Raw genomic sequence first — 25,729 nt, forward strand, 5'->3', positions numbered from 1 at the left:
ATTTTAGATCCCTCTGGGCAATGTTTTTAATGGCAATTTTATGAATGCCAATCTGTAACCCACCTTGAGCCGCCGTATGGCTGAGAAGGTGAGTTATAAATATCGTAAATAAAAATAAAATAAATCAATAATGCGCACCCTAAATTTGGTGAGGTAATTTAGCCAAAAAAGTGAGCATTAGATTTGAGTAAAGGTGTTCAAAGTCATACTTCGATGTGCATTTAGAATAACTGGTAATGGGAACAGCTTTATGAGCAATGTGGCCATTTTGTAAGGAAGGCCTTAATGATTTTTCGAATGCATTCTAGAGCTGGGACGGGCAAAGGGTGGCAGGTCTGGGAGCCACCTGAACTCCCAAACACTAAAGCAAAAATCCCAAAGTGGATGGATGCTCCCTTTGAGTTCTCAAATATTGATATTTTGGGTTGTTGTAAGTTTTTTCGGGCTATATAGCCATGGTCTAGAGGCATTCTCTCCTGACGTTTTGCCTGCATCTACGGCAAGCATCCTCAGAGGTAGTGAGGATGCTTGCCATAGATGCAGACACAATGTCAGGAGATAATGTCTCTAGACCATGGCCATATAGCCCGAAAAACCTACAACAACCCAGTGATTCCGGCCATGAAAGCCTTCAACAATATATTGATATTTTATTATGCTAAATGATACACCTACTTAACAGGTCAAGTTGCACTTGAGATTCTTCCATGAGCAGCAATTCATTGTCTTACTTTGGTTCGGGGATATGGGAAGCCCTGAAAGCCACCCAAATATCTTTCCTTGGCCCCAGAGCCACACTTTGCCCACCCCGTCCTAGACCACATATACAAGGAATGTGAAAGGTATTCCAGAAAAGGACAACGAGATGTGCTTCTGTATAACTACTTGCTTCCTTCTAGTCTTGCACCTACTATGCTTGTAGACATTCTTATCGATCATAAACTCTTGCTTCATGCTGTCAGGTCTGTCTTGGCGATTCTCTTTCACTGATGGGACTGTCCTACTGGGAAGCCTTGCAAATACGCTTGCTTCATTCATGTTTAATGCTCTTGGAGACGTCATTGGAAAATATCCGTGCAGTCAGTTTCAACTGTATTTCTCTTTCTAGCTCCTCTCTTTGTGGCTTAGCGTCCTGTTATCCCGGTCCTTCTGTCCTCAATGTGATATCATTGTTGTGTGGACAATGTCAAGGGGTAGAGGGGTGCCAGGGGACAATGTCCACTGCTATAATTGTTAAGTTTAGCATCATTGCATTTCAGTGAAACTTATCTGGAAGCCTCACACCTGGAATATTGTGTCCAATTCTGGGCACCACAATTGAAGAGAGATATTGACAAGCTGGAATGTGTCCAGAGAAAGAGGGTGACTAAAATGATCAAGGGTCTGGAGAACAAGCCCTATGAGGAGCGGCTTAAAGAGCAGGGCATGTTTAGCTTGAAGAAGAGAAGGCTGAGAGGAGACATGATAGCCATGTATAAATATGTGAGGGGAAGTCATGGGGAGGAGGGAGCAAGCTGGAATGTGTCCAGAGGAGGATGACTAAAATTATCAAGGGTGTGGAGAACAAGCCCTATGAGGAGCGGCTTAAAGAGCTGGGCATGTTTAGCCTGAAGAAGAGAAGGCTAAGAGGAGACATGATAAATATGTGAGAGGAAGTCACAGGGAGGAGAGAGCAAGCTTGTTTTCTCCTTCCCTGGAGACTAGGACATGGAACAATGACTCCAAACTACAAGAAAGGAGATTCCATCTGAATATTAGGAAGAACTTTCTGGCTGTGAGAGCTGTTCAGCAGTGGAACTCTCTGCCCTGGAGTGTGGTGGAGGCTCCTTCTTTGGAAGCTTTTAAACAGAGGCTGGATGACCATCTGTCAGGGGTGCTTTAATTGCAATTTTCCTGCTTTTTGGCAGAATGGGGTTGGACTGGATGGCCCATGAGGTCTCTTCCAACTCTATGATTCTATCGCTTTCAAAAACATATTATCCACCTTATTTATTTACTTATTTATTTACAACATTTATATGCTGCCCTTCCCACCCCAAAGGCATATATTACATACAATATATTATATTATTAGCATAGTACAATATCAGCATTAAACATTGTTATATTGCACCATAACGCTATATCATATTATTAATAATATTGCATGTAATATAAATATAATACTCATAATATCATATTATTATTATATTCCATTGCATTATAATATTATAAATATTATATGTATATACAATATTATAGGTATATATAGACAGTTTTATTGTTTTAACGATTGTTTTATTGCTCATGGATGTATTTTTTAATTTGATTTATGTCTAATTGTAGTGTATAATTGTATTTGTTTGTACTGGCATTGAATTTTTGCCATTGCTTATGTGTAAACCACTTTGAGTCCCCGTCAGGGTGAGAAAAGAGGTATACAAATACTGTAAATAAATAAATATTATATTCTATTATTAGAATAGCACAGGAGAAAAGAAGTCATGAATCAGAATCATCTTGTGTGATTCTGGTATAAACAAAGACAAAGGCTTTCTACCTGCATTGGTTTTGAATGAATATGTAGCCTTTACAAGCTGAATGACACCAAATTCAGCGACTAAAATGATCAAGGGTCTGGAGAACAAGCCCTATGAGGAGCGGCTTAAGGAGTTGGGCATGTTTAGCCTGAAGAAGAGAAGGTTGAGAGGAGATATGATAGCCATGTATAAATATGTGAGAGGAAGCCACAGGGAGGAGGGAGCAAGCTTGTTTTCTGCTTCCCTGGAGACTAGGATGCGAAACAATGGCTTCAAACTACAAGAGAGGAGATTCCATCTGAACATGAGGAAGAACTTCCTGACTGTGAGAGCCGTTCAGCAGTGGAACTCTCTGCCCCGGAGTGTGGTGGGCGCTCCATCTTCGGAAGGTTTTAAACAGGGGCTGGATGGCCATCTGTCAGGGGTGATTTGAATGCAGTGTTCCTGCTTCTTGGCAGGGGGTTGGACTGGATGGCCCATGAGGTCTCTTCCAACTCTTTGATTCTATGATTCTATGATTCTATGAATTCATTGGTGTCGTGCCAAATTCAGAAGTGGAAATTCTGGGTAAATCAGTTGTGTAGGGTAATGAGTTGCCCAGCCCTGTTGTAGTACTTTCCTTTTGCTCTGTCCTCCCGGGTCTCTCTGCCACGCATGCGCCTTCCTTCTCGTATCCTTGTGTCGTTCTGTGTCGCTGCTTCTGTTCCAGGTCAATGCTCTAGAAGAGTTCTAATTCCAGCTGTAAGTCTTAGACCAAAACAGATCTTACTGCGATGACTTTGGGCAGCATCGTTCCCTTCCCTTCCCTGTGCGTTCCCCGAGCCCGTCCTTCCCAAGCACCACAGCCACCCCCCTCGACAACGCTTGCACTCCTCCACAAAGCAAGAGGGGAAAGCGATCAGGGGATGATTGGGCTTCGTCCACGAAGCGGACCTACAATGGAAAAGGGGCTGGTCATTAATGCCAGGCGAAGACAATATGGATCCACCCGGGTTCTTGCGAATGGGCCGACCCCATTCACTTATCCTCCTTGGCCTCCCTAACACCGCTGGATTCATATCTTCATTAATGACCAATGCCGCAAAACGGATGGTGTGAACCGATCAGTGGAATGATGACCCTTCTGCAACTAATCCGTTAACCTTCCAAGTTAGAGGGCCACCGGCTGATTGTCGTATTCTAGATTTACCTCTTCTGTTTCTGTTGTTTGTTACTTGGACGTAATATTTGGAATTTCTATGTACCGTGCCAAGTCCTCCTTCACACACTACCTGTATTTTGCATAGATTCGATCTCCATTATCCCTCCCTTCCTTAGATCTTTGCCTTGAACTATAGCATTTGTATACATTAGAAGGAACTAGTTGTTAATAATACTATTCTAATAATAATATATAATGGGTTGTTGTAGGTTTTTTCGGGCTATATGGCCATGTTCTAGAGGCATTCTCTCCTGACGTTTCGCCTGCATCTATGGCAAGCATCCTCAGAGGTAGTGAGGTCTGTTGGAACTAGGAAAATGGGTTTATATATCTGTGGAATGACCAGGGTGGGACAAAGGACTCTTGTCTGTTGGAGCTAGGTGTGAATGTTTCAACTGACAGCCTTGATTAGCATTTGATGGTCTGGCAGTGCCTGGGGAAATCTTTTGTAGAGGCCATCAAATGCTAATCTAGGTGGTCACTTGAAACATTCACACCTAGCTCCAGCAGACAAGAGTCATTTGTCCCACCCTGGTCATTCCACAGATATATAAACCCCTTTTTCTAGTTCCAACAGACCTCACTACCTCTGAGGATGCTTGCCATAGATGCAGGCGAAACGTCAGGAGAGAATGCCTCTAGAACATGGCCATATAGCCCGAAAAAAACCTACAGCAACCCAGTGATTCCAGCCATAATAATATATTATAATAATTATAATAATATTGGAGCCCCGGGTGGTGCTGTGGGTTAAACCCTTGTGCTGGCAGGACTGAAGCCCGACAGGTCGGAGGTTCGAATCTGGCGAGAGCGTGGGTGAGCTCCCTCTGTCAGCTCCAGCTCCCCATGTGGAGACATGAGAGAAGCCTCCCACAACATCAAAAAAATCCGGGCATCCTCTGGGCAATGTCCTTGCAGATAGACAATTCTCTTACACCAGAAGCAACTTGCAGTTTCTCAAGTCGCTCCTGACACAAAATAATAATAATCAGTTAAAACTCAAGTCTACTTATATTTGATTAGTCTTTTTTGTTTCCCCCACTGTAATTCTATCATTAGATGTATAAGTATTTAGAAAACATTTGATGCTGAATCTTAGAGGGAATATTTTTTTCCTGACCAAGAATATCTACAATCCCAATGGAGCCATATAATCCAGGAACTAAATGCATGGCATGTCTGTTGTCTTATTAACTCTGGGTCAACTACTGCAGTCCTCATTCCAGCTCAGCTCCCACGTTAAGGGGCAACACCAGTATCCTTTCCTCTGGTCAATTCCCCTTTGCTCTGAAAATATTTCAAATTTGGAAGACCTTATTGACCTTCGTCCAGTTCTAGTTTGCTTGTATTATATCCCACCATATGTCCCTTCCTGATATTTATGACCACCAGGTTGGAGATAAGGGATATTGGTGAAAAGTTTTACATGAAAGGTCAACTGCTGCATTTGTCTTCATTCGTTCCAATGGAGCTATGAAGCACGCCCATGGAAGAGAAATCTGTAGTGCCCTCAATGATTTCTTTATCATTTCCACTCTTGGGCTGCTGAAGAGGCAAGCTGCTTTTCAACTTCATGTTTGAAAGACATGCCTTTTCAGCATATGATGGAAACTTCCAATGTTGACTCTTCATCTGTGTCCTTTCTGCTTTTCATCATGTAAACATAGCAACAACTACTGGTGGCGTTTGGATTGCAATGGAAGAATTGCTACTAAATAGCATTTCTTGCCTTGTTTTGTCCATTCTGTTCAATTATCTTTGGAAATCCAATAAAGTGCTGACCAGTTCTCCTCTCGTGAACTTTAGAGCCAACTAATATATTACACACAAGAAGGTGCAGAATTCTGAAACATATAACTGACTAGCTGTACCCGCCACGCATTGCTGTGGCCAGCCTTCACTCCCTGTTTCTCCCCTTTTCCCCCTTCCTTCACTTTCTCTTTTCTTCCTTCCTTCTCTACCTCTTTCCTTCCTTCCCCTTTTCTTTTCCTTCTACTATCTCTCATTTCTTCTTTCTCTACCTCTTTCCTTCCTTCCTTCGCCTTTTGCTTCCATCCTTCTTTCTCTCTTTCCTTCTTTCCTTCCCTCCCTTTCTTCCCTTCTTTCCCCCCTTCCTTCGCTCCCTCTTTCCTTCCTTCCTTCCCTCCTTTTTTCCTGCCTTCCTTCCTTCCCTTCCTTCTCTACCTCTTTCCTTCCTTCCTCCCCCTTTTCTTTTCCTTCTACTTTCTCTCCTTTCTTCCTTATCTACCTCTTTCCTTCCTTCCTTCACCTTTTGCTTCCATCCTTCTTTCTCCCTTTCCTTCTCTCCCTTTCTCTCCTTCTTTCCCCCTTCCTTCGCTCCCTCTTTCCATCCCCTTTTCTTTTCCTTCTCTTTTCTCTCCTTTTTCCTTCTCTACCTCTTTTCTTCCTTTCTTTGCCTTTTGCTTCCATCCTTCTTTCTCTTTCCTTCTTCTCTTCCTTTCTCTCCTTCTTTCCCTCCTTCCTTTGCTCCCTCCTTCCTTCCCTTCTTCCTTCCTTCCTTCACTCTTTGCTTCCATGCTTCTTTCTCTCTTTCCTTCTTCCCTTCCCTCCCTTTCTCTCCTTCTTTCCCTCCTTCATTCGCTCCCTCTATCCTTCCTTCCCCTTTTCTTTTCCTTTTTCTTTCTCTCCTTTCTTCCTTCTCTATCTCTTTCCTTCCTTCCTCCGCCTTTTGCTTCCATCTTCTTTCTCTCTTTCCTTCTTTCCTTCCCTCCCTTTCTCTCCTTCTTTCCCTCCTTCCTCTTCTCCCTCTTTCCTTCCCCTTTCCTTTTCCTTCCTCTTTCTCTCCTTTCTTCCTTCTCTACCTCTTTCCTTCCTTTCTTTACTCTTTGCTTCCATGCTTCCTTCCTTCTTTCCTTCCTTCCTTCCTTCCTTCTTTCTTTTTCTCCCCTCCCCCTTCTTTCTTTTCCCCTTCCTTCCCTTTTTTTCTGTATCATCATTTAGCTTTTCATCATTTAGCTTTTTTGGATTTTTAAGTCCTTTCTGGTGTTTTTTTTGGGGGGGGGTGGTTAGGAGTGATGGTTCCTCATTGGTCTGTTAGGGGTATAGTGTCCAAATTTGGTACCAAGTGTAAAAAAAATCTCCTTCCATGTAGCAGATGGGACGAGACTAAAGTCTTCTCCCTGTTGTGCTAGATTTCTAAATGCCTGGAGTTGACTTTTGAGTTGCTTATAATGCTGAAGAGCATTCCCAAATGTTGGCTGAGATCCTGCATCAGGAGACATATCACACAACTCTTATGTATGACACACCTCTCAGAATTCACCTTCCACCACAAGCCATAAAGTGGCTGATGGAGAATGAGAGCAGTGGGGTGTCTGGCTATGTCCATGTCACCAGATGTAAAACAAGAACTTCTTTCCTTTTCCCCTTCCTTCCCTTTTTTCTGTATTGTCATTTAGCTTTTGGGGGTTTTTAAGTCCTTTCTGGTGTTTTTTTTTTTGGGGGGGGGGAGGTATGAGTGATGGTCACTCGTTGGTCTGTTAGGGGTATAGTGTCCAAATTTGATGTCCATGCCCCTGTCACCAGATGCACAACAAGGACTTCATCCTCTAGAAAACTCTGACGATACTTTTGTTGTTCTGTGTCTGGTTGCAGAGACATATCTTGCCCTCTCTCCAGAATTCACTAAACGAGAGATAAGTCCTGGAATTCTGTCACATCTTCCCAGTTTGTTCTGTGTAATGAATATTATTGGCTCTTCCTTTGCTTTTGCCCAGATGAGACAAAGGATTTCAGCCCTTGGTTTCAGTTTGGGTCTGGAACAACCGAATGAGAGCTTGGTCCCGAATGAGGCCTGCAGGAGCTCACCGTGCCCTGTGTGCCGCAACCGTTTTGCTGTGTGGGTTTGCCTTTCTCCTGCTCTTGTGGGCTTTGGAGATCCTAATTGTGTACTAAACGCACACTCTCCTTCTGCTTCACCCTGGAAACCCGAACCCCCTTTTCTTTCCTCTCTCTCTCTCTGTCTCTCCTTTGCCCTTATGTTGTTCCTGCTAATGTTGGCCAGTTCTGTCTCTTCCCTTGACCCTTTCCCTGCTCTAGGAGAGAAGGTGATGGCCGACGATTTGTTCACACAGGACCTCTTTCGGTTCCTGCAGCTCCTATGTGAAGGTCACAACAACGGTAGGTTTGTGATGTGGGTGACAGCAAAGCCATGGTGGTCCACGCTCTGGTTACATCCCAAATAGATTACTGCAATGCACTCTACGTGGGGTTGCCTTTGAAGACTGTTCGGAGACTTCAACTAGTCCAACGGGCAGCAGCCAGATTACTCACCGGAGCACACCAGCCCCCCTGTTATGCCAGCTCCACTGGTTGCCGGTCCACCTCCGAGCACAATTCAAAGTGCTGGTCTTGGCCTATAAAACCCTATACGGCTCCGGCCCAGCTTACTTATCCGAATGTATATCTCTCTACATTCCACCTCATAATTTAAGATCTACTGGGGAGGCCCTGCTCTCGGTCCCACCAGCGTCACAAACGCATCTGGTGGGGACAAGAGACAGGGCCATCTCAGTGTTGGCCCCCAGCTTGTGGAATTCGCTCCCCAGAGAGATCTATTTTCCCCAAAACCCACCAGTGTTCACATTTGGGCATATTGAGTATTCGTGCCAAAATTGGTCCAGATCCATCATTGTTTGAGTCCACAGTGCTCTCTGGATGTAGGTGAACTACAATTCCAAAACTCAAGGTCAATGCCCACAAAACCCTTCCGGTATTTTCTATTGGTCATAGGAGTCCTGTGAGCCAAGTTTGGTTCAATTCCATCATTGGTGGAGTTCAGAATGCTCTTTGATTGTAGGTGAACTATAAATCCCAGAAACTACAAATCCCAAATGTCAAGGTCTATTTTCCCCAAAAATCCACCAGTGTTCACATTTGGGCATATTGAGTATTTGTGCCAAGTTTGATCCAAATCCATCATCATTGCTCTCTGGATGTTGGTGAACTACAACTCCAAAACTCAAGGTCAATGCCCAGCAAACCCTTCCAGTATTTTCTATTGGTCATAGGTGTTTTGTGAGCCAAGTTCAATTCCATCATTGGTGGAGTTCAGAATGCTCTTTGATTGTAGGTGAACTATAAATCCCAGCAACTACAACTCCCAAATGGCAAAATCAACCCCCTCCCCACCCAACCCAAGGCTATTGTGAAGATAGCCTTGGACAGCCTAGAACAAAGCCTAGCCTAGTAAGGATAGCCTAGAACAAAGGGAGCCTGGGAAATGAGGTCAGTAGAATCCAATACCAGCTTCTCACAATGCTGCCTTTTATCCCAGATTTTCAAAACTACCTGCGGACACAGACGGGAAACACAACCACAATCAACATCATCATCTGCACTGTTGACTACCTTCTGCGTCTTCAGGTGAGCTGGTCTGAGCACAGGAGATGGGCAAAGCCTCACACCAACCCAATTCTGGAGATAAGGTGGCTTTCTGTCCAGAAGTCCATCCATGGTGCCCTTGGTACCTCTGTGTCCTGAAAGTCTGCTTTTAGATCAGGATCTGATTCCTTTCTCGAGGGCAAAGTGGTCAGTATGTCCAGTATGCAGGGCATTAAATACCTCTTATACTGATTGGAGATAATAGTAGAAGAAACTTGCAGGGATCCCATAAGGCACATTCTGTCCCCTGTGCTGCAGGTTGTGTATCCCTGGCATACATAATATGAATGAAAAGTAATGCCTCCACCTTCGTAACTCCTCAACAGATGTCAGTACTGGTATGCGACAGGTACTGGCTTGTTCAATAGACTCTCCTCTACAGCTCCATTTTGGCGGGAAGCCTTAGCATCGAACGGTTGTGATGTTAAAATGAAAAGTATGGAACCCTGCGCAGACGGTCAGTCAATGCAACTTAAACAACGTGCAGTCATTGAATTCTGGACAGCCGAAGATGTCATCCCAAAGGAGATTCATCAGAGAATGCAAGCTGTTTATGGGGATTGTGTTGATGTGAGTGCTGTGCATCGTTGCATGGGCAAGTTTAAAGATGTTGAGGTGGGAACATCTGATTTGCGTGACCAACAAAGAGTTGGATGTCCTGTGACAGTATAAAGGAGTGAGGATTTATTTGAGAAAAATAAAAAATCCCAAAAGCAGAACTGTTTTTAAAACTTCATCCACAGAGGCACACGTGAGGCATTTGTTGTGAACAACAAAACAATGATGTTTATTTAAGAGAACTGGAACAATTAAGGTATAAAGCTTAGCTGTATCATATCACTCAGAGAGAAATTTCAAGCATAATTGGCATTTCACAAGAATTGCTTTGTTTGACTATCAGAAGATCTGTGCACGATGGGTACCCAGGATGCTGATGCCTGAAATGGAAGCGCACAGACTGGAAACTTCAGGGACTGGATCTCACCACCATACGACATCCTCCATACAGTCCAGATTTAGCACCATCTGACTTTCATCTGTTCCCGATAATGAAAGAAGATCTGTGGGGACATCATTATGCTACTGATGAAGACATTGAGAGAACTGTGAGACGCTGGTTGCAGAAACAGAGTGTCAACTTCTTCTGTGATGGCTTCAGAATCATCGTTGGCAGAAATGTATCCAATTGTCTGGTGGTTATGTGGAAAAGTGAATAGTGGTAGTTAAAGAGCACATTCTGAGGATTATTTCTGTGTTTGATTTATTAAAACATTCCCATCCAAACCCAAGTAACCAAGGTGGAGGCATTACTTTTCATTCAACCCTCGTAAAATGGGAATTGGCAAGGGGTTGCTCTTGGGTCACACTCTCCATCGGGAGTTAAGATCTTTGTATGTAACATTGCTGAAATGAAATGAAAGCAGCGCAGGCAAAGTTACTTCTTGACCTCTTCCCTCCTCAGGAGTCCATCAGTGACTTCTACTGGTATTACTCTGGCAAGGATGTGATCGATGAGCAAGGCAAACGTAACTTCTCCAAAGCCATGGCGGTGGCCAAGCAGGTCTTCAACAGCCTTACCGAGTATATCCAGGTATTTCTTCCTAAGAAAACCTTTATGAGATTCATGGGTTTGCCATAAGTCTACGAACGATTTGGAATCACATCCGCGTGCATAAAAACACGACAATACATGCTGCGAAAACAGTCCAAACAAACAGTTTGGAAATGCAGCAATAATTGCCTGATATGAAAGTGTGCACTTTGTGTTTCTTCCTTCCTTCTTCCTCAGGGACCGTGCACTGGGAACCAGCAGAGCCTAGCACATAGCAGACTGTGGGACGCTGTCATTGGTTTTCTTCATGTCTTTGCTCACATGATGATGAAATTGGCTCAGGTAAAAATAAGCGTGAAGAGGCTGTGCCCCAGCAAAGGGTGGAAGGGAGGGTCTCGGAGGTCCCTCTTTGCGGGGAATCACATCACTGAGGAGAGGAATACCAGGAGGCAGACTTATTGGAGAGCTGTAAACAATGCCACGTTTCCTCCATTAATGGGTTTGTCAGGATTAGCTTCGCTTCCAATAATTCACGAGAACACAAGGAGAGCTGAGGGCGGAAAAGTTGTGCAATACTGAAAAGAAAAATGGGTTCCCTTGGAACTGAAGAGACCAATATCCACTCATTGCAGTAATGCAAATGTATCTAAACGAACTCAATGTATGCATACAAATACAAATGACAATAAAACATAGGATTGTTACATTCACCTTAAACAGAAATAATAATAATAATAATAATAATAATAATAATAATAATAATAACACTTTATTTATACCCCGTTCCATCTCTCACAAGGGGACTCGGGGCAGCTTACATGAAGCCACGCCAATCAGTACAACAAACACAGTGTGAAGGAGTCCGTATAATACTGCTCCTAATTGTAAAGGCTTGGCCACTAATTTGCAGTGATGCCACCAAACTGTAAGGATGTATAAATATAACTGCTACCAATATGTAGAGAGTTGGTAAAAGGAGCCACCTCTTTGTGAGGACTTATTAAATTGATGACACAACCAATAGCTTGTAATGTTGCTTTGGTCTTTCTTCAATATGTAGCGTGACTTGACTTGGAAAGGAATGGTAACATAAGCTTGATTTTAAAAAGAAACTGTAATAAGTTTATTGAGATACAGAAGCTTGATGGTTTCAATGTTTCCTTTCTCTTAGAGGTACAGATCTTCAATGGTTACATTCCTAACAGTTCCTAAATAACTCTTAGGAGGACTAATTCTTCTGACAAACAGGTCTCAAACTTAGTTCCTTTAAAAAGGTGTTTCTTTCTTTAACAGATTGTTTCGGGCACACGCTTATCCTTTTTTTATTATGGTTCTGTTACAATAAAGATGCTTATTAAGGCTTCCCTTCTTTTTCCACAACCGTTACTTTTAATATAAATAAAAAAGTGTAGGGCGCAGACACTCCGTGATAATGCGGCATGTCTCATTAAGAGCCACATCCATTGTTTTAGCGTGGTAAGATGTGTTCCACCCTGGGCATGCGTACTCAGCAGCAAAGTAGCATAGCGCAAGGGCAGATGTCTTCACTGTGTCTGGTTGTGATCCCCAGGTTGTGCTAGTCAGCTCTTAAACAAAAATGATTAATAATACTCACAACAAGTCCTTGTTATCTAGTATTGTCATTTGTATTTGTATGCATACATTGGGTTTGTTTAGATACATTTGCATTACTGAAACTAGTGGATATTGGTCTTTACAGAGGAAAAGTTGTGCCACGTTTCCTCCCGTAAATGCGTTATTAAGGGTTAGCTTTTCTAAAACGGCATCCAAGAAACTCCAGGTATCGGGAATGGAGTGGTTACCCAACAGCCATGAAGTAGGGGAAAACTAAGAACGTACGCATTGTGTTTATTTATCGTGTCAGGCAACCGAACAGTCGTATTACATTTTTTGACAGAACAAACAATCAAACATACAAAAGACACAGAGTTTGCAAGCTTGGTAGGTGATTAAATGTCCTTTGACCAGTATCTGGCCACTTGGAGTGCTTCTGGTGTTGCTGCAAGAAGGTTGTGCATTGTGTTGCTATGCCATTAATTTGGAAACCAAGCATTTACCATGGAATATGTTCCAACTGGGGGGTCAAAATCTGGACCTGTCATCAGAGTTGCTCACTCTTATGTAGCCCCAGGGCGATTGGGATCTGGGTCCAAGCTCTTCCTGTCTTCTCATGAATTATTGGGAGAGTGACAAGCAGAGAGGTCAGAGATACCCGGAAGCATGAGCTGGGAAAGAGGGTCGTGTGGGGTGCGGTCTCCCTTTTAATCTCTGCACTAACCTCAGGCTCGCCTGCTCTGTGCCTCCCCGTCCTTGCCCTCCTCCCGACCTTAGCAACGGCTTTGGGCATTTCCCCTGAAAAGGACCATTTTTGTATTTCACCATCTGGCCTTCCTTTATTCCACAACTCTACCGTTCAACCTGACCGAACCAGCGCAAGTGCTCCCCTCGTTCCTTCCCCCTCTATTATGAATGCTTCCCCTCCACCCTGGAAAACACCTGGAATTTCACAAAGAATGCAGATGTTTCTTGTTCCTTTACCTTTTTTGTGATGCTAAAGCAGAGGCAGGCAAAGCATGATGTTTTTTTTTTGTGGCTCCCGACCCCCTCCAGAATCCCCCTTTTGTCCCAAACGCGGTTTCCGAAAGCCTCCATGTGCCACAATTTACCTTTTAAATCTTCCCTGTACTGTTTTAACATCAAACATACTAATTTTTGAGAAAATTCGGGTTGTCTGTGAGGCCCTTGGGAGGCACCAGGGGATAAACGTGGGCTCCAGACCTCTGTTGTTTTGACAAAAGGCACAAAATCTAAACAGAGGAAGGAAGGAAGGAAGCAAGGGCGAAATGCAGCAGCATTCCTGCCAAAGCTTTCCACCTGCTGGGATATAGGCTGCAAGATAGTGTCCTCTGCATATACTCCGTAGGAGAGAGAAGTGTCAGAGCTTAAGGGAGAGAATTCAAATGCTCTCTTGATTATACAGCCACACGGTTCTAGGTCTTGTAAGCCCAGGCTTCACGGGGTTCGTGGACCAGCAACAACCAGACAGGCCCCTGATGGTCTTGCTCCTCTTGTGGGGGGATCCTTCCACTGGAAGAAGAGGTCAGTGCAAACATCCCATTGCTCTGGGTTGTTGTAGGTTTTTTGGACTATATGGCCATGTTCTAGAGCAGTGGTTCTCAAACTGGGGTCCCCAGATGTTTTTCGCCTACAACTCCCAGAAATCCCAGTCAGTTTACCAGCTGTTAGGATTTCTGGGAGTTGAAGGCCAAAAACATCTGGGGACCCCAGGTTGAGAACCACTGTTCTAGAGGCATTCTCTCCTGACGTTTCGCCTGCATCTGTGGCAAGCATCCTCAGAGGTCGTGAGGTCTGTTGGAACTAGGAAAATGGGTTTATATATCTGTGGAATGACCAGGGTGGGACAAAGGACTCTTGTCTGCTGGAGCAAGGTGTGAATGTTTCAACTTACCACCTTGATTAGCATTTGATAGCCTGGAAGTGCCTGGAGCAATCTTTTGTTGAGAAGTGATTAGCTGTCCCTGATTGTTTTCCCTCTGCTGTTTTGCTGTTTTAATTTTAGAGGGTTTTTTAAATACTGGTAGCCAGATTTTGTTCATTTTCATGGTCTCCAGCCATAGCAGAGCACCTGATGAACCATCCTGGACACAGCATATTATTTGAAAAGACAGAAATGCTGGACCATGCTAACAACCACCATGTCAGACTACACAGAGAAGCTGTTGAAATCCACAAGCATGTGGACAATTTCAACAGAAAGGAGGAAACCATGAAAATGAACAAAATCTGGCTCTAAAATTAAAACAGCAAAACAGCAGAGGGAAAACAATCAGGGACATTTAATCACCTCTCAACAAAAGATTGCTCCAGGCATTTCCAGGCCATTAGAATCATAAAATCAAAGAGTTGGAAGAGACCTCATGGGCCATCCAGTCCAACCCCCTGCCAAAAAGCAGGAATATTGCATTCAAATCACCCCTGACAGATGGCCATCCAGCCTCTGTTTAAAGGCTTCCAAAGAAGGAGCCTCCACCACATGCTAATCAAGGTGGTAAGTTGAAACATTCACACCTAGCTCCAGCAGACAAGAGTCCTTTGTCTCACCCTGGTCTTTTCACAGATATATACACCCATTTTCCTAGTTCCAACAGACCTCACGACCTCTGAGGATGCTTGCCATAGATGCAGGTGAAACGTCAGGAGAGAATGCCTCTAGAACATGGCCATATAGCCCGAAAAAACCAACAATCCAGTGATTCCGGCCATGAAAGCCTTCGACAATACATCCCATTGCTGTGATCCAATCCTATTGCCACCTGTCCACGCTATTCCTTCCCACAGCGGGAAGGCAGCCAAGCCCCACTCCGAACCGTATAAAGGAATGTGCTGGATGGTAAACCTGGCAAAAATACAAAAATGTTCTGGAAAATGTTTCTAAATAACATTTTTGTTCTGATGTGTGACAGATGACCCAACCCCCAGGACTTCGAAATGGCGTAAGAACCTTTTATGTAGTATGTGGCCATCCCACGCCAACGCACTCTGGCTGCGCCCACCTTCCCTTCCATCCTCCTTCCTTCCTTTCTAACTCTTCCTCTTCTCTCTTGCTTACTCTTTACTGCTTTCCCACCCACTTTCTCTACCTTCCTCTTGATTGGACCAGACCAGTCTTAACACACTCCTCAGCCCTCTCTCCAAAAAATAAAGCCATGCACTGCAACCTTTGCGATTTAACTTAGTAACTTGTTTCCGTCTTCTCTCTCCTGCTGTCGCATTTAGGTTAGGTCTCCAACATTTGGGTGTAATGACGAGGAGATGTCAACAGTGACAAAACAAAAACAAAAATTGGAGAGGTGGGATCTAGTGTTACCTATAAGAATAACTTCAAGAGAACTGGCTTTTGGGAAACAGATGTATTGCTAATGCAAAGGTTGTGCCAGATTCCATTTTGTGTATTTGTTTCTGTCCTAAGTTGCCCTCCAAAAACAGCCTTTACACAGCGTTGAAAGTAAAAGAAAAATGCTTTACTTTAGCAAACACAAAGGATAAGCAAATGCAATTGAAAAGTGCAAATGAAAGCAAGGAAGTCTTAATCCAAACACAAATTAAAGTCTCTTACAAAGCCCCAAAAGAAACACTAGTCTTCCATCAGACAACGGACGATGAACTAAGTTCTTAGCAGCAGACACAAAGCTGATTCCATTGGAGTGAAAGTATCCGTATCAGGGTTGTTGTTACCAGCAAAAGCTGACTACTCCTGCTACTGATTTATAGCCCAGAATTCCTCACACAGGAGGTACTAGGGAGTCTCCCAATTAGCTCAGCGTTTTTAGCAGCTATCCTAGCAGAACGCCGTGTGTTCTCTGTCTCTTTTCATCTCTCTAGAAATGTGGGCACTTTCAAACCCTCATCGTCTGATTCTTCTTCTCCCTCCAATTCCTGAGCACTTCCTTGATGCCCTTCCTCCTCCGAAGGAAGGGGAGCAAGGAAGCAAGGAGAATGAACTAAGTTCTTAGCACCAGATACAAAGCAGATTCCATTGGAGTGAAACCATCAGTATCAGGGTTGTTGGTACCGGAAAAAGCTGACTACTCCTGCTGCTGATTTATAGCCCTGAATTCCCCACGCAGGAGGTGCTAGGGAGTCTCCAAATTAGCTCAGTGTTTTTAGCAGCTATCCTAGCAGAACGCCGCCTGTACTCTGTCTCTTTTCGTCTCTCTAGAAATGTGGGCACTTTCAAACCCTCATCGTCTGGTTCTTCTTCTCCCTCCAATTTCTGAGCACTTCCTTGATCCCCTTCCTCCTCCAAAGGAAGGGGAGCAAGGAAGCAAGGACGATGAACTAAGTTCTTTGCAGCTGAAACAAAACATTCCATTGGAGTGAAAGCATCAGTATCAGGGTTGTTGTTACCAGAAAAAGCTGACTACTCCTGCTACTGATTTATAGCCCTGATTCCCCATGCAGGAGGTGCTAGGGCCTCTCCCAATTAGCTCAGTGTTTGTAGCAGCTATCCTAGCAGAACGCTGTCTGTGCTCTCTCTTTTCGTCTCTCTAGAAACATGGGCACTTTCAAACCCTCATCATCTGATTCTTCTTCTCCCTCCAATTCCTGAGCACTTCCTTGCTCCCCTTCCTCCTCCGAAGATGAGGAATCCCTAACAGTTTCTCCCATTTCCTTATGGTATTAAAGCAAGACTATGATAGCTACATCCTGGAAAACTAGTGCCAAAATAAATTAGGCTTCATCACACTTGAGCATTTCTCCACTTGAATCCACTTAAAATGCTGTTACTTCCTTCTGCAGAATTCTTGGGTTTGTAGTTTAGGGAGGCCCAGGGCTTCTCCGGGTGAGCAGTTTAAAGGCCCCTCCCTAAACTACACGCCCCATAATTCTGCAGGAGGCAATCATAGCATTTAAAGTGGATTAAAGTGCACAGTCGACTGGGACTGTGGTGTAGCTGGCTGGGAGTCAACTGCATTAAGATCACTACTGACCAAAAGGTCATGAGTTCGAAGCCAGCCCAGGTCGGAGTGAGCTTCCAACCATTGCATAGCTTGCTGTCCACCTTTGCAGCCCAATAAACAGTTGCATCTGTCAGTAAGAAATTTAGGTACAGCTTATGCAGGGAGGCTAATTTAACAAATTTTACAACGTCATAAAAATCTCCAGCAAGCAAGCAAAAGAATGAGGAAGTACTCCATCAGTGTCACAAATGGACAGCAAAGCAACAGCTCCCCTGGTGGCCATTTTTCACCTAATCAGGCTGAAAAATGCGGTATAGAAATAAAGCTAATAATAATAATAATAATAATAATAATAATAATAATAATAATAAATACCCTCATGAAGCTAGAATGTTAAATAGCCTCTGTGTGTCTGTCTATATATGTTGCGTGTCTATGGCACTGAATGTTTGCCATGTATATGTACATTGTAATCCGCCCTGAGTCCCCTGCGGGGTGAGAAAGGTGGAATATAAATACTGCAAATAAATAAATAAATGTTCAAGTGTGATGAAGACCAAAGTTCCCTCTAAGGCCAGGCCAAATTAAAAAATTTCAGCCAGGCAGTCCAAATTCAGCACAGATGGAAGTGCGAGAGATGGATTTTATGACCAGTATCAATCATGAGCATGAGGTAGATTTGCATAATTTTAAAGACTGCAAGTGTCTATAATTTATTGAATGTGGAATAATTTTAATTATTATAGCTTTCCCAGTTATGAGAAAGGCAAAAAGCTATGGAGAATAATGAAACCCTCCACTAGTTCCCCCACTGCTGGATATCTCACAAACACACACAGAGCTCCGTGGCTTCAGAGAGGTTGTATTCGATCAGAGGTGTGAAATTTGTTTTTCTCCAGATGTTACTATCAGAGTATTGACGCTTGCCAGCGGAAGGATTGCTAGATCAGCAGACACTGTGTTTAAAATAAGGACTCTGCAGGCTTTTCAGTTACAACAGAAAACTACGTTTTACTAAGTACATCTATACACGTCTATTCACAGCAAGCTACAGACAGGAACTCCGTGGCAAAAACTACGGTCTCTGAACATCTGCTTATCTAACTTCTGGCTGAGACCAGTTCCTCCCTTCTCTTCCCAGCCAGAGAACACGTTCTCTCATTTCTGTCGAGGTTACAGTTTCACAGCCTCAGTACAGTATTTTCTAATACACAATAGAGCAGAATAGAATCCATCTTGAAATACATCTTAATCCATCTTGAATTACATAGAAGCACATTGAAAAACACACATAATCCTGACAGTTACTGGGATCCCAAGTCACATCAGCATGCCTGGTAATCGAGAGGGTGGTTGCTCAATACCTTCTGCAGGACCTTTTATGGCCTCTTGCCTTCATCCCTGCAGGGAGAGCTAGGAAAACAAGAGCCATAGGTTCTTCACAGCATAGAAACATAGCCATTGGTCTGGTCTGTTTACTTCTCTGTCGCTGCCATGGCTGGTGCTTGCTCATCTCCCAGACTTTCCTTTCCTTTCTTTTCCTTTCCTTTCTGATTCTCCATGTTCTTCCAACTCTCTGTCCCACCTACTCCAATGACCATCCTCATTAAGCGGGTTGTCAAAAGCGCCACGCATGGCCATTGCTTTAGTTTGTTGGCTCATGCCCCATCCTAGCTCATTTTGTCATACTGTGGATGTTGGGGGGCCAAGAGGGAGGGAGTGCGTCTAGATACGTGAGGTCAGCCTGATTCTCAACTCAAACCATTTGGGAGTTGCAGCTGGTAAAGTCCCTGTTCAATAAACAAAAGACAAACAAAACAAAAGACAATAGGATTACTACTTATATTGATAGTTGAAGCATTTCTGTACTCCAGAACTGAACTGGTTCAATGGTCCTTGTCTCTCCCATGGCACCTTGGGAACTGTAGTTCTCTCGGAAGGGATCTGAGCAGAATATTTTAACTAAATTACAGTTCCCAAAAATCTTTGGGGGAAAGACAGGACTGGCTTAAGCCCATTAGGAGTTTGCAGGGTGGGTATACCAAGGATATTGGTTCCTGGAGACCGGAGAGGAATGGAAGTGAACTATGGAGCTGGGAGATGTTGTTTTTTGAACCGTAGACCCCAGAATCTCCCAACCGTCCAAGCCAGCTGTAACTTTTCCATGGTCTGAAGTAGGGAGAGGTCTTCTACTACAGCTTTCTCTTAGCTCACAAGGAGGTGAGACTGGGGTGAAGTTAGATCTAGCATTTGGGTCTCAACAGTTGGAAGCACGATGGATGTACTTGCTTCCCTCACCAAAATTATCTCTTTGTTGCGCTGCCCATGAGGATCAATTTCGGAGTGAATCCTACCCCGAGGTAAGACGGGAGTCACCCCCTTCTCCAACGGAAGGAAACATGCCTCGTCTCTGAACCCGTTCCACAGCTCTTTGGAGTAGATCTTCAGTCAGCTAGTTCTCCTCCAAAGAGGATGGAGGGCTAGAAATGGAGGCTAGCTATATTAAGACTGTCATGTTTCCCTTGTACATTGCAAGCGGAGAACTTCACCCTATAGTAGGCTGAAGTAGGAGCTTCCTTAACTGGGGCCTGGTTTCCTATCTCTGTTGGAAAGCATAGTAGGGAAGGGAGGAAGAGCATAGATATGGATGTGGGGTGTAATTGAAAGGGGAAGAGGTGTGCATGGAGGCCACCCTTACCTTGGCTGAAAAGTAGACTCCAGGTTGGGGAAGGGTGAGATAGGCCTTCAAATGATGATTAGGAAGTCATGAGAGGAGATGTGGATTTGTCTCGTGATGCTCAATATCTCCTGCTCCCCTACACTCCAGGATGCAAGCCAAATTGGCCTCCTGAAGGAGCTGCTGGATCTGCAGAAGGACATGGTAGTAATGCTGCTGTCCCTATTGGAAGGTGAGCATTTGGCCTTTGACCTGTGGGGTCCCGCAAGGTTGCATTCTATCCCCCATGCTTTTCAATATCTACATGAAACTGCTGGGTGAGGTGATCCGGAGTTTTGGAGTTGGATGCCATCTGTACGCAGACGACACCCAACTCTACTACTTATTTCCATCGAATCCAAGGAAGCCTTCCAGACCCTGAACCAGTGTCTTGACAGCTGTAATGGACTGGATGAGGGCTAACAGGTTGAAGCTTAATCCAGACAAGACAGATGTCCTTCTGGTCAGTCGCGGGGTTGACCGGGGTATTGGGTGGCAACCTGTGCTCAACGGGGTTACACTCCTCCTGAAGATGCAGGTCCATAGCTTGGGGGTCCTCCTGGACTCAATGCTATCGCTTGATGCTCAGGTGTCAGCGGTGGCCAGGAGGGCCTTTGCACAACTCAGACTTGTGCGCCAGCTGTGACCATACCTCGAGAAGTCTGACTTGGCCAGGGTGGTCCACGCCTTGGTTACATCCAAACTGGACTATTGCAATGCGCTCTACGTGGGGCTGCCCTTGAAGACGGCCCGGAAGTTTGAACTGGTACAACGGGCGGCAGCCAGGGTCATTACTGGAGAAAACTCTAGGGTGCATACAACACCCCTATTAAAACAGCTTCATTGGCTGCCGATAAGTTGCCGAGCCAAATTCAAGGTGCAGGTCATGACCTATAAAGCCCTAAACGGTTCAGGCCCCACCTATCTCCGCGATCACATCTCCTTCTATGAACCGGCACTAGCTCTAAGATCTTCTGGGGAGGCCCTCCTCTCAGTCTCATTACCGTCTCAAGCGCCGTTGGTGGAGATGAGAAAAAGGGCCTTCTCAGTGGTGGCCCCCCATCACTGGAATGCCCTTCCTAGGGAAATAAGACAGGCCCCATCCCTCCCCTCCTTTCGTAAGAGCTTGAAGACCTGGTGGTTTCAACAAACCTTTGAAAATGACCAGTTCTAACTCAGCCCCACACATTGTCAAATACGGCCTTATTCTTCCTACCAATTACCCAGATTCTTTCCTCTAATCGGCCCCGGAATGAACAGCCACAGACCAGTTCCTAATATGATTGTTTCCTGCCATAGCATTGCACTTAATTCCCAGGGCCCCTAGAATTTTTGGGCTTGCACAAATCTTGGCCTGGCCTTTTAAATTTTTAATTGCCTTGAACAGGCAGGATTACTTTTAATATATGTGTGTTATGGCGACAATTTTTTATGCTTATATTTTGTTTGTTAATCTTATGGTTATGTTGTTTTTACTCTGTATGTTTTGTGATGTTACCTGGGAACCGTTCTGAGTCCCCTCGGGGAGATGGAGCGGTATATAAATAAAGAATTATTATTATTATTATTATTATTATTATTATTATTATTATATACTGGTCTGAATGAACTGTGGTCTCCATATCCCATGGCAGCTTCTCAGGGGAGACTCGTAGCTCAATAGTGTTGCATGTGTTTGACATCTGTAAGATCTGAGGACTAATTCTCATCATGTCCAATTAAGGGACACACACTACCCATCTTTCCATGCATCCATCTCACATCTCAGAGTACTGAAACTCTGCCAGCGGAAGGATTGCTAGATCAGCAGACACTGTTTTCAAAAATCAGGATTCTGCAAGCTTTTAGTTACAACAGAAAACTAAGTTTACTAAGTACATCTACACACGTCTATTCACATCGAGCAACAGACAGGAACTACAAACAGTCTCTGAACATCTGCTTATCTGACTTCTGGCTGAGACCAGATCCTCCCTCTTCTTCCCAGCCAGAGAACATGTTATCTCATTTCTGTCAAGGTTACATTTTCACTGCCTCTCACAGTATTTCTAATACACAATTGAACAGAATAGAATCCATCTTGAAATACATCTTAATCCATCTTGAATTATGTAGAAACACATTGAAAAACACACATGCATAACTCAATAATCCTGACATGTTTGACATCTGTAAGGTCTGAGGACTAATTCTCAGGATGTCCAATTAAGGGACACACACTACCCATCTTTCCATGCATCCATCTCATGAGGCTCAACACCATCCCATCTGCCACTTGTATTTCTTTCTTCCTCATTCTTCTTTCCCATGCCTAATTTCTTACTCTTTTGTGTATCTACTCAGGAAATGTGGTGAATGGCACCATCGCCCGGCAGATGGTGGACATGTTGGTAGAATCCTCTAGCAACGTAGAGATGATTCTCAAGTTCTTTGATATGTTCCTGAAGTTGAAGGATATTGTGGCCTCGGACGCCTTCCGGGATTACATTACAGATCCTCGCGGGCTCATATCAAAGAAGGATTTCCAGAAAGCTATGGACAGTCAGAAGCAGTACACCCCATCTGAGATCCAGTTCTTGCTCTCTTGCTCGGAGGCCGATGAGAATGAGATGATTGATTACGAGGAGTTTGCCAACCGCTTCCAGGAGCCTGCCAAAGACATTGGCTTCAACATCGCTGTGCTGCTGACCAACCTCTCTGAGCACATGCCTCACGACAACCGCCTCAAGACCTTCTTGGAACTGGCGGAGTGCATCATCAACTACTTCAGCCCCTACCTTGGCCGCATTGAGATCATGGGGGCCAGCAAGCGCATTGAGCGCATCTACTTTGAGATCAGCGAGACCAACAAGACCCAGTGGGAAATGCCACAAGTCAAGGAGTCCAAGCGGCAGTTCATCTTCGATGTGGTCAATGAAGGAGGAGAGTCAGAGAAGATGGAGCTCTTCATCAACTTCTGTGAGGACACCATCTTTGAGATGCAGATCGCAGCACAAATTTCTGAGGAGGAAGGGCAGGAGGAGGAAGAGGAGGATGAAGAAGAAGGGGCCGACGCAGGGGAAGCTGAGAAGGCATCGACGCCGGCAGAGGCTTCTTCGGCTTTTGGGGAGTTTCTGGAAAGTGTCCTGAACTTTTTCCGGATGTTCACGTACCGCAACATCCGCCGGCAGTTCCGTAAAGTCAAGAAGATGACGGTGAAGGAGATGGCCATGGGCATTGCCACCTTCGTCTACACCATTTTGATGGGCATCCTCTTCTTCCTCTACAACATATTCAAGGGCATCTTCCTCCTCATCTGGAACACGCTTTTCGGAGGTGGCCTGGTGGAAGAGGCCAAGAAGATCACGGTGACGGAGCTGCTGGCCAGCATGCCTGATCCCACGCAGGACGAGGTGCATGGAGACGTAGCTCCGTCTGAAGAGGTGGAACAAGCGGCAGAAGAAGGGGAAGAAATAGAGATGGCTGAACCTGGCACGGAGGAGGCACCTGCCGAAGGAGAAGGCGACAAGAAAGAGCATTTCCGGCCCATGGGTGCTGACCCACCTGGTGGGCTTGGAGATATGGGAGATACGACCCCTGTGGAACCACCTACGCCTGAAGGATCGCCCATCCTTAAGAGGAAACTAGGAGTATGTTTGGGGCTTGAGATGGTATCTGGGTGGTGGCAGGAATTCTTATGCTTTGGGCTAGAGATCAGCTTTCCTTAACTTGGTGGCCTTCAGATGTTTAGTCTGCAATGTTCATTGTCTCCAACTAGACATATTATACACATTTTGAGTTGGAAGCGAAGGAAGGAGGGAAAGAAGGAGAAAAAGAGAGAGGGAAGGAAAGAAGGAAAGAGAGAAGGAAGGATGGAAACAAAAGGCGAAGGAAGGAAGGAAAGAGGTAGAGAAAGAAGAAAGGAGAGAAAGACAGAAGGATGGAAGCAAAAAGTGAAGGAAGGAAAGAAAGTTAGAGAAGGAAGAATGGAGAGAAAGAGAGAGGGAAGGAAAGACGGAAGGATGGAAACAAAAAGCGAAGAAAGGAAAGAAAGCTAGAGTAGGAAGAATGGAGAGAAAGGGAAGGAAAAGAAAAAGGGGAGAAGGAAAGAAAGAGGCAGAGAAGGCAGGAAGGAGAGAAGGAAATAAAAAGCGAAGGAAAGAAAGAGGGAGTGAAGGAAGGAGGAAAAGAAGGAGAAAGGGGTAGGGAAAGAAAGTAGGAAAGAGAAGGAAAGATGGAAGCAAAAAGCGAAGGAAGGAAAGAAAGAGGTAGAGAAGGAAGGAAGGAGAGAAGGAAAGAAAAAGCGAAGGAAAGAAAGAGGGAGTGAAGGAAGGAGGAAAAGAAGGAGAAAAGGGTAGGGAAAGAAAGTAGGAAAGAGAGAAGGAAAGATGGAAGCAAAAAGCGAAGGAAGGAAGGAAAGAGGTAGAGAAGGAAGAAAGGAGAGAAAGACAGAGGGAAGGAAAGATAGATGGAAGCAAAAAGCGAGGGAAGGAAAGAAAGTTAGAAAAGGAAGAATGGAGAGAGAGAGAGAGAGAAAAGAAGGTAAGACAGAAGTGTGGAAGCAAAAAGCGAAGAAAGGAAAGAAAGCTAGAGAAAGAAGAATGGAGAAAAAGAGGGAAGGAAAAGAAAAAGGGGAGAAGGAAAGAAAGAGGTAGAGAAGGAAGGAAGGAGAGAAGTAAAGAAAAAAGGGAAGGAAGGAAAGAGGGAGCAAAGGAAGGAGGGACAGAAGGAGAAAAAGAGGGAGGGAAGGAAAGAAGGAAAAAGAGAAGGAAGGATGGAAGCAAAAAGTGAAAGAAGGAAAGAGGTAGAGAAAGAAGAAAGGAGAGAAAGACAGAAGGATGGAAGCAAAAAGCGAAGGAAGGAAAGAAAGCTAGAGAAGGAAGAAAGGAGAGAAAGAGGGAAGGAAAAGACAAAGGGGAGAAGGAAAGAAAGGTAGAGAAGGAAAGAAGGAAAGAAAAAAGGGAAGGAAGGAAGGAGAGAAGAAAGGAGAACAAAAGGGAGGGAAGGAAAGAGAGAAGGAAGGATGGAAGCAAAAAGCAAAGGGAGGAAAGAAAGTTAGAGAAGGAAGAGTGGAGAGAAAGAGGGAAGGAAAAGAAAAGGGGGAGAAGGAAAGAAAGAGGTAGAGAAGGAAAGAAAAAAGGAAAGGAAGGAAAGAGGGAGTGAAGGAAGGAGGGAAAGGAGAGAACGAGGGAGGGAAGGTTGGCCACAGCAACACGTGGCAGGTACAGCTAGTTTACAGTATTTCCCCTTCTTGGCTGAGCACATGTGCATGTGTTTTGTCCTCCCCTCTCTTGCTGTAATAAATCCCTGACTTGACTTCTTCTTCCTCTGCAGGTGGACGGAGAGGAAGAAATAGTGGAGCCAGAGAAGATTGAAGAGCCTCCTGTAGAAGCAGAGAAAGCTGAGTGAGTGAGGGTGGTGTGTACGTATGAGAGAGAACGCAGTGGGAAGAGCCTTCGTGGTTCTTACGTGTATCCTACAAGCCCACAAATAGTAGGAACAAAAATATTATTGTTTATTTTGAAAACTATTAAGTGTCTAGCCCTGATTATTGGAAGTGTATGGGTAACCTCGTTAGAAAAGCTCCTAATGATGAATCATTGAATCATATAATTGGAAGAGACCTCATGGGCCATCCAGTCCAACCCCATTCTGCCAAGAAGCAGGAAAATTGCATTCAAAGTACCCCCTACAGTTGGCCATCCAGCCTCTGTTTAAAAGCTTCCAAAGAAGGAGCCTCCACCACACTCCAGGGCAGAGAGTTCCACTGTTGAACGGCTCTCACAGTCAGGAAGTTCTTCCTCATGTTCAAATAGAATCTCCTTTCTTGTAGTTTGAAGCCATTGTTCCATTGCG

The 25,729-nt window shown here is 44.5% G+C and overlaps 1 protein-coding gene across 15 annotated transcripts in view; it reads left to right on the top strand.

Annotated features, from left to right (window-relative positions):
- The window catches only part of LOC132780560 (ryanodine receptor 1), a 259,347-nt gene that overhangs the window by 214,473 nt on the left and 19,145 nt on the right, over positions 1-25,729 (top strand). For 8 of the 15 annotated variants that reach the window (XM_067461908.1, XM_067461911.1, XM_067461910.1 and 5 more), the window contains 7 exons: positions 7,780-7,860; positions 9,017-9,105; positions 10,586-10,714; positions 10,913-11,017; positions 20,006-20,087; positions 22,238-23,523; positions 25,208-25,278. In XM_067461908.1, coding sequence (XP_067318009.1) covers positions 7,780-7,860; positions 9,017-9,105; positions 10,586-10,714; positions 10,913-11,017; positions 20,006-20,087; positions 22,238-23,523; positions 25,208-25,278 — 1,843 coding nt within the window. Of the gene's footprint in view, positions 1-7,779; positions 7,861-9,016; positions 9,106-10,585; positions 10,715-10,912; positions 11,018-15,180; positions 15,211-20,005; positions 20,088-22,237; positions 23,524-25,207; positions 25,279-25,729 lie in introns of all 15 variants that reach the window. The other 7 variants (XM_067461902.1, XM_067461905.1, XM_067461904.1 and 4 more) reach the window with 1 other exon arrangement.

This window comes from Anolis sagrei, chromosome Y (assembly GCF_037176765.1).
Source record: "Anolis sagrei isolate rAnoSag1 chromosome Y, rAnoSag1.mat, whole genome shotgun sequence".
NCBI lineage: Eukaryota > Metazoa > Chordata > Lepidosauria > Squamata > Dactyloidae > Anolis > Anolis sagrei.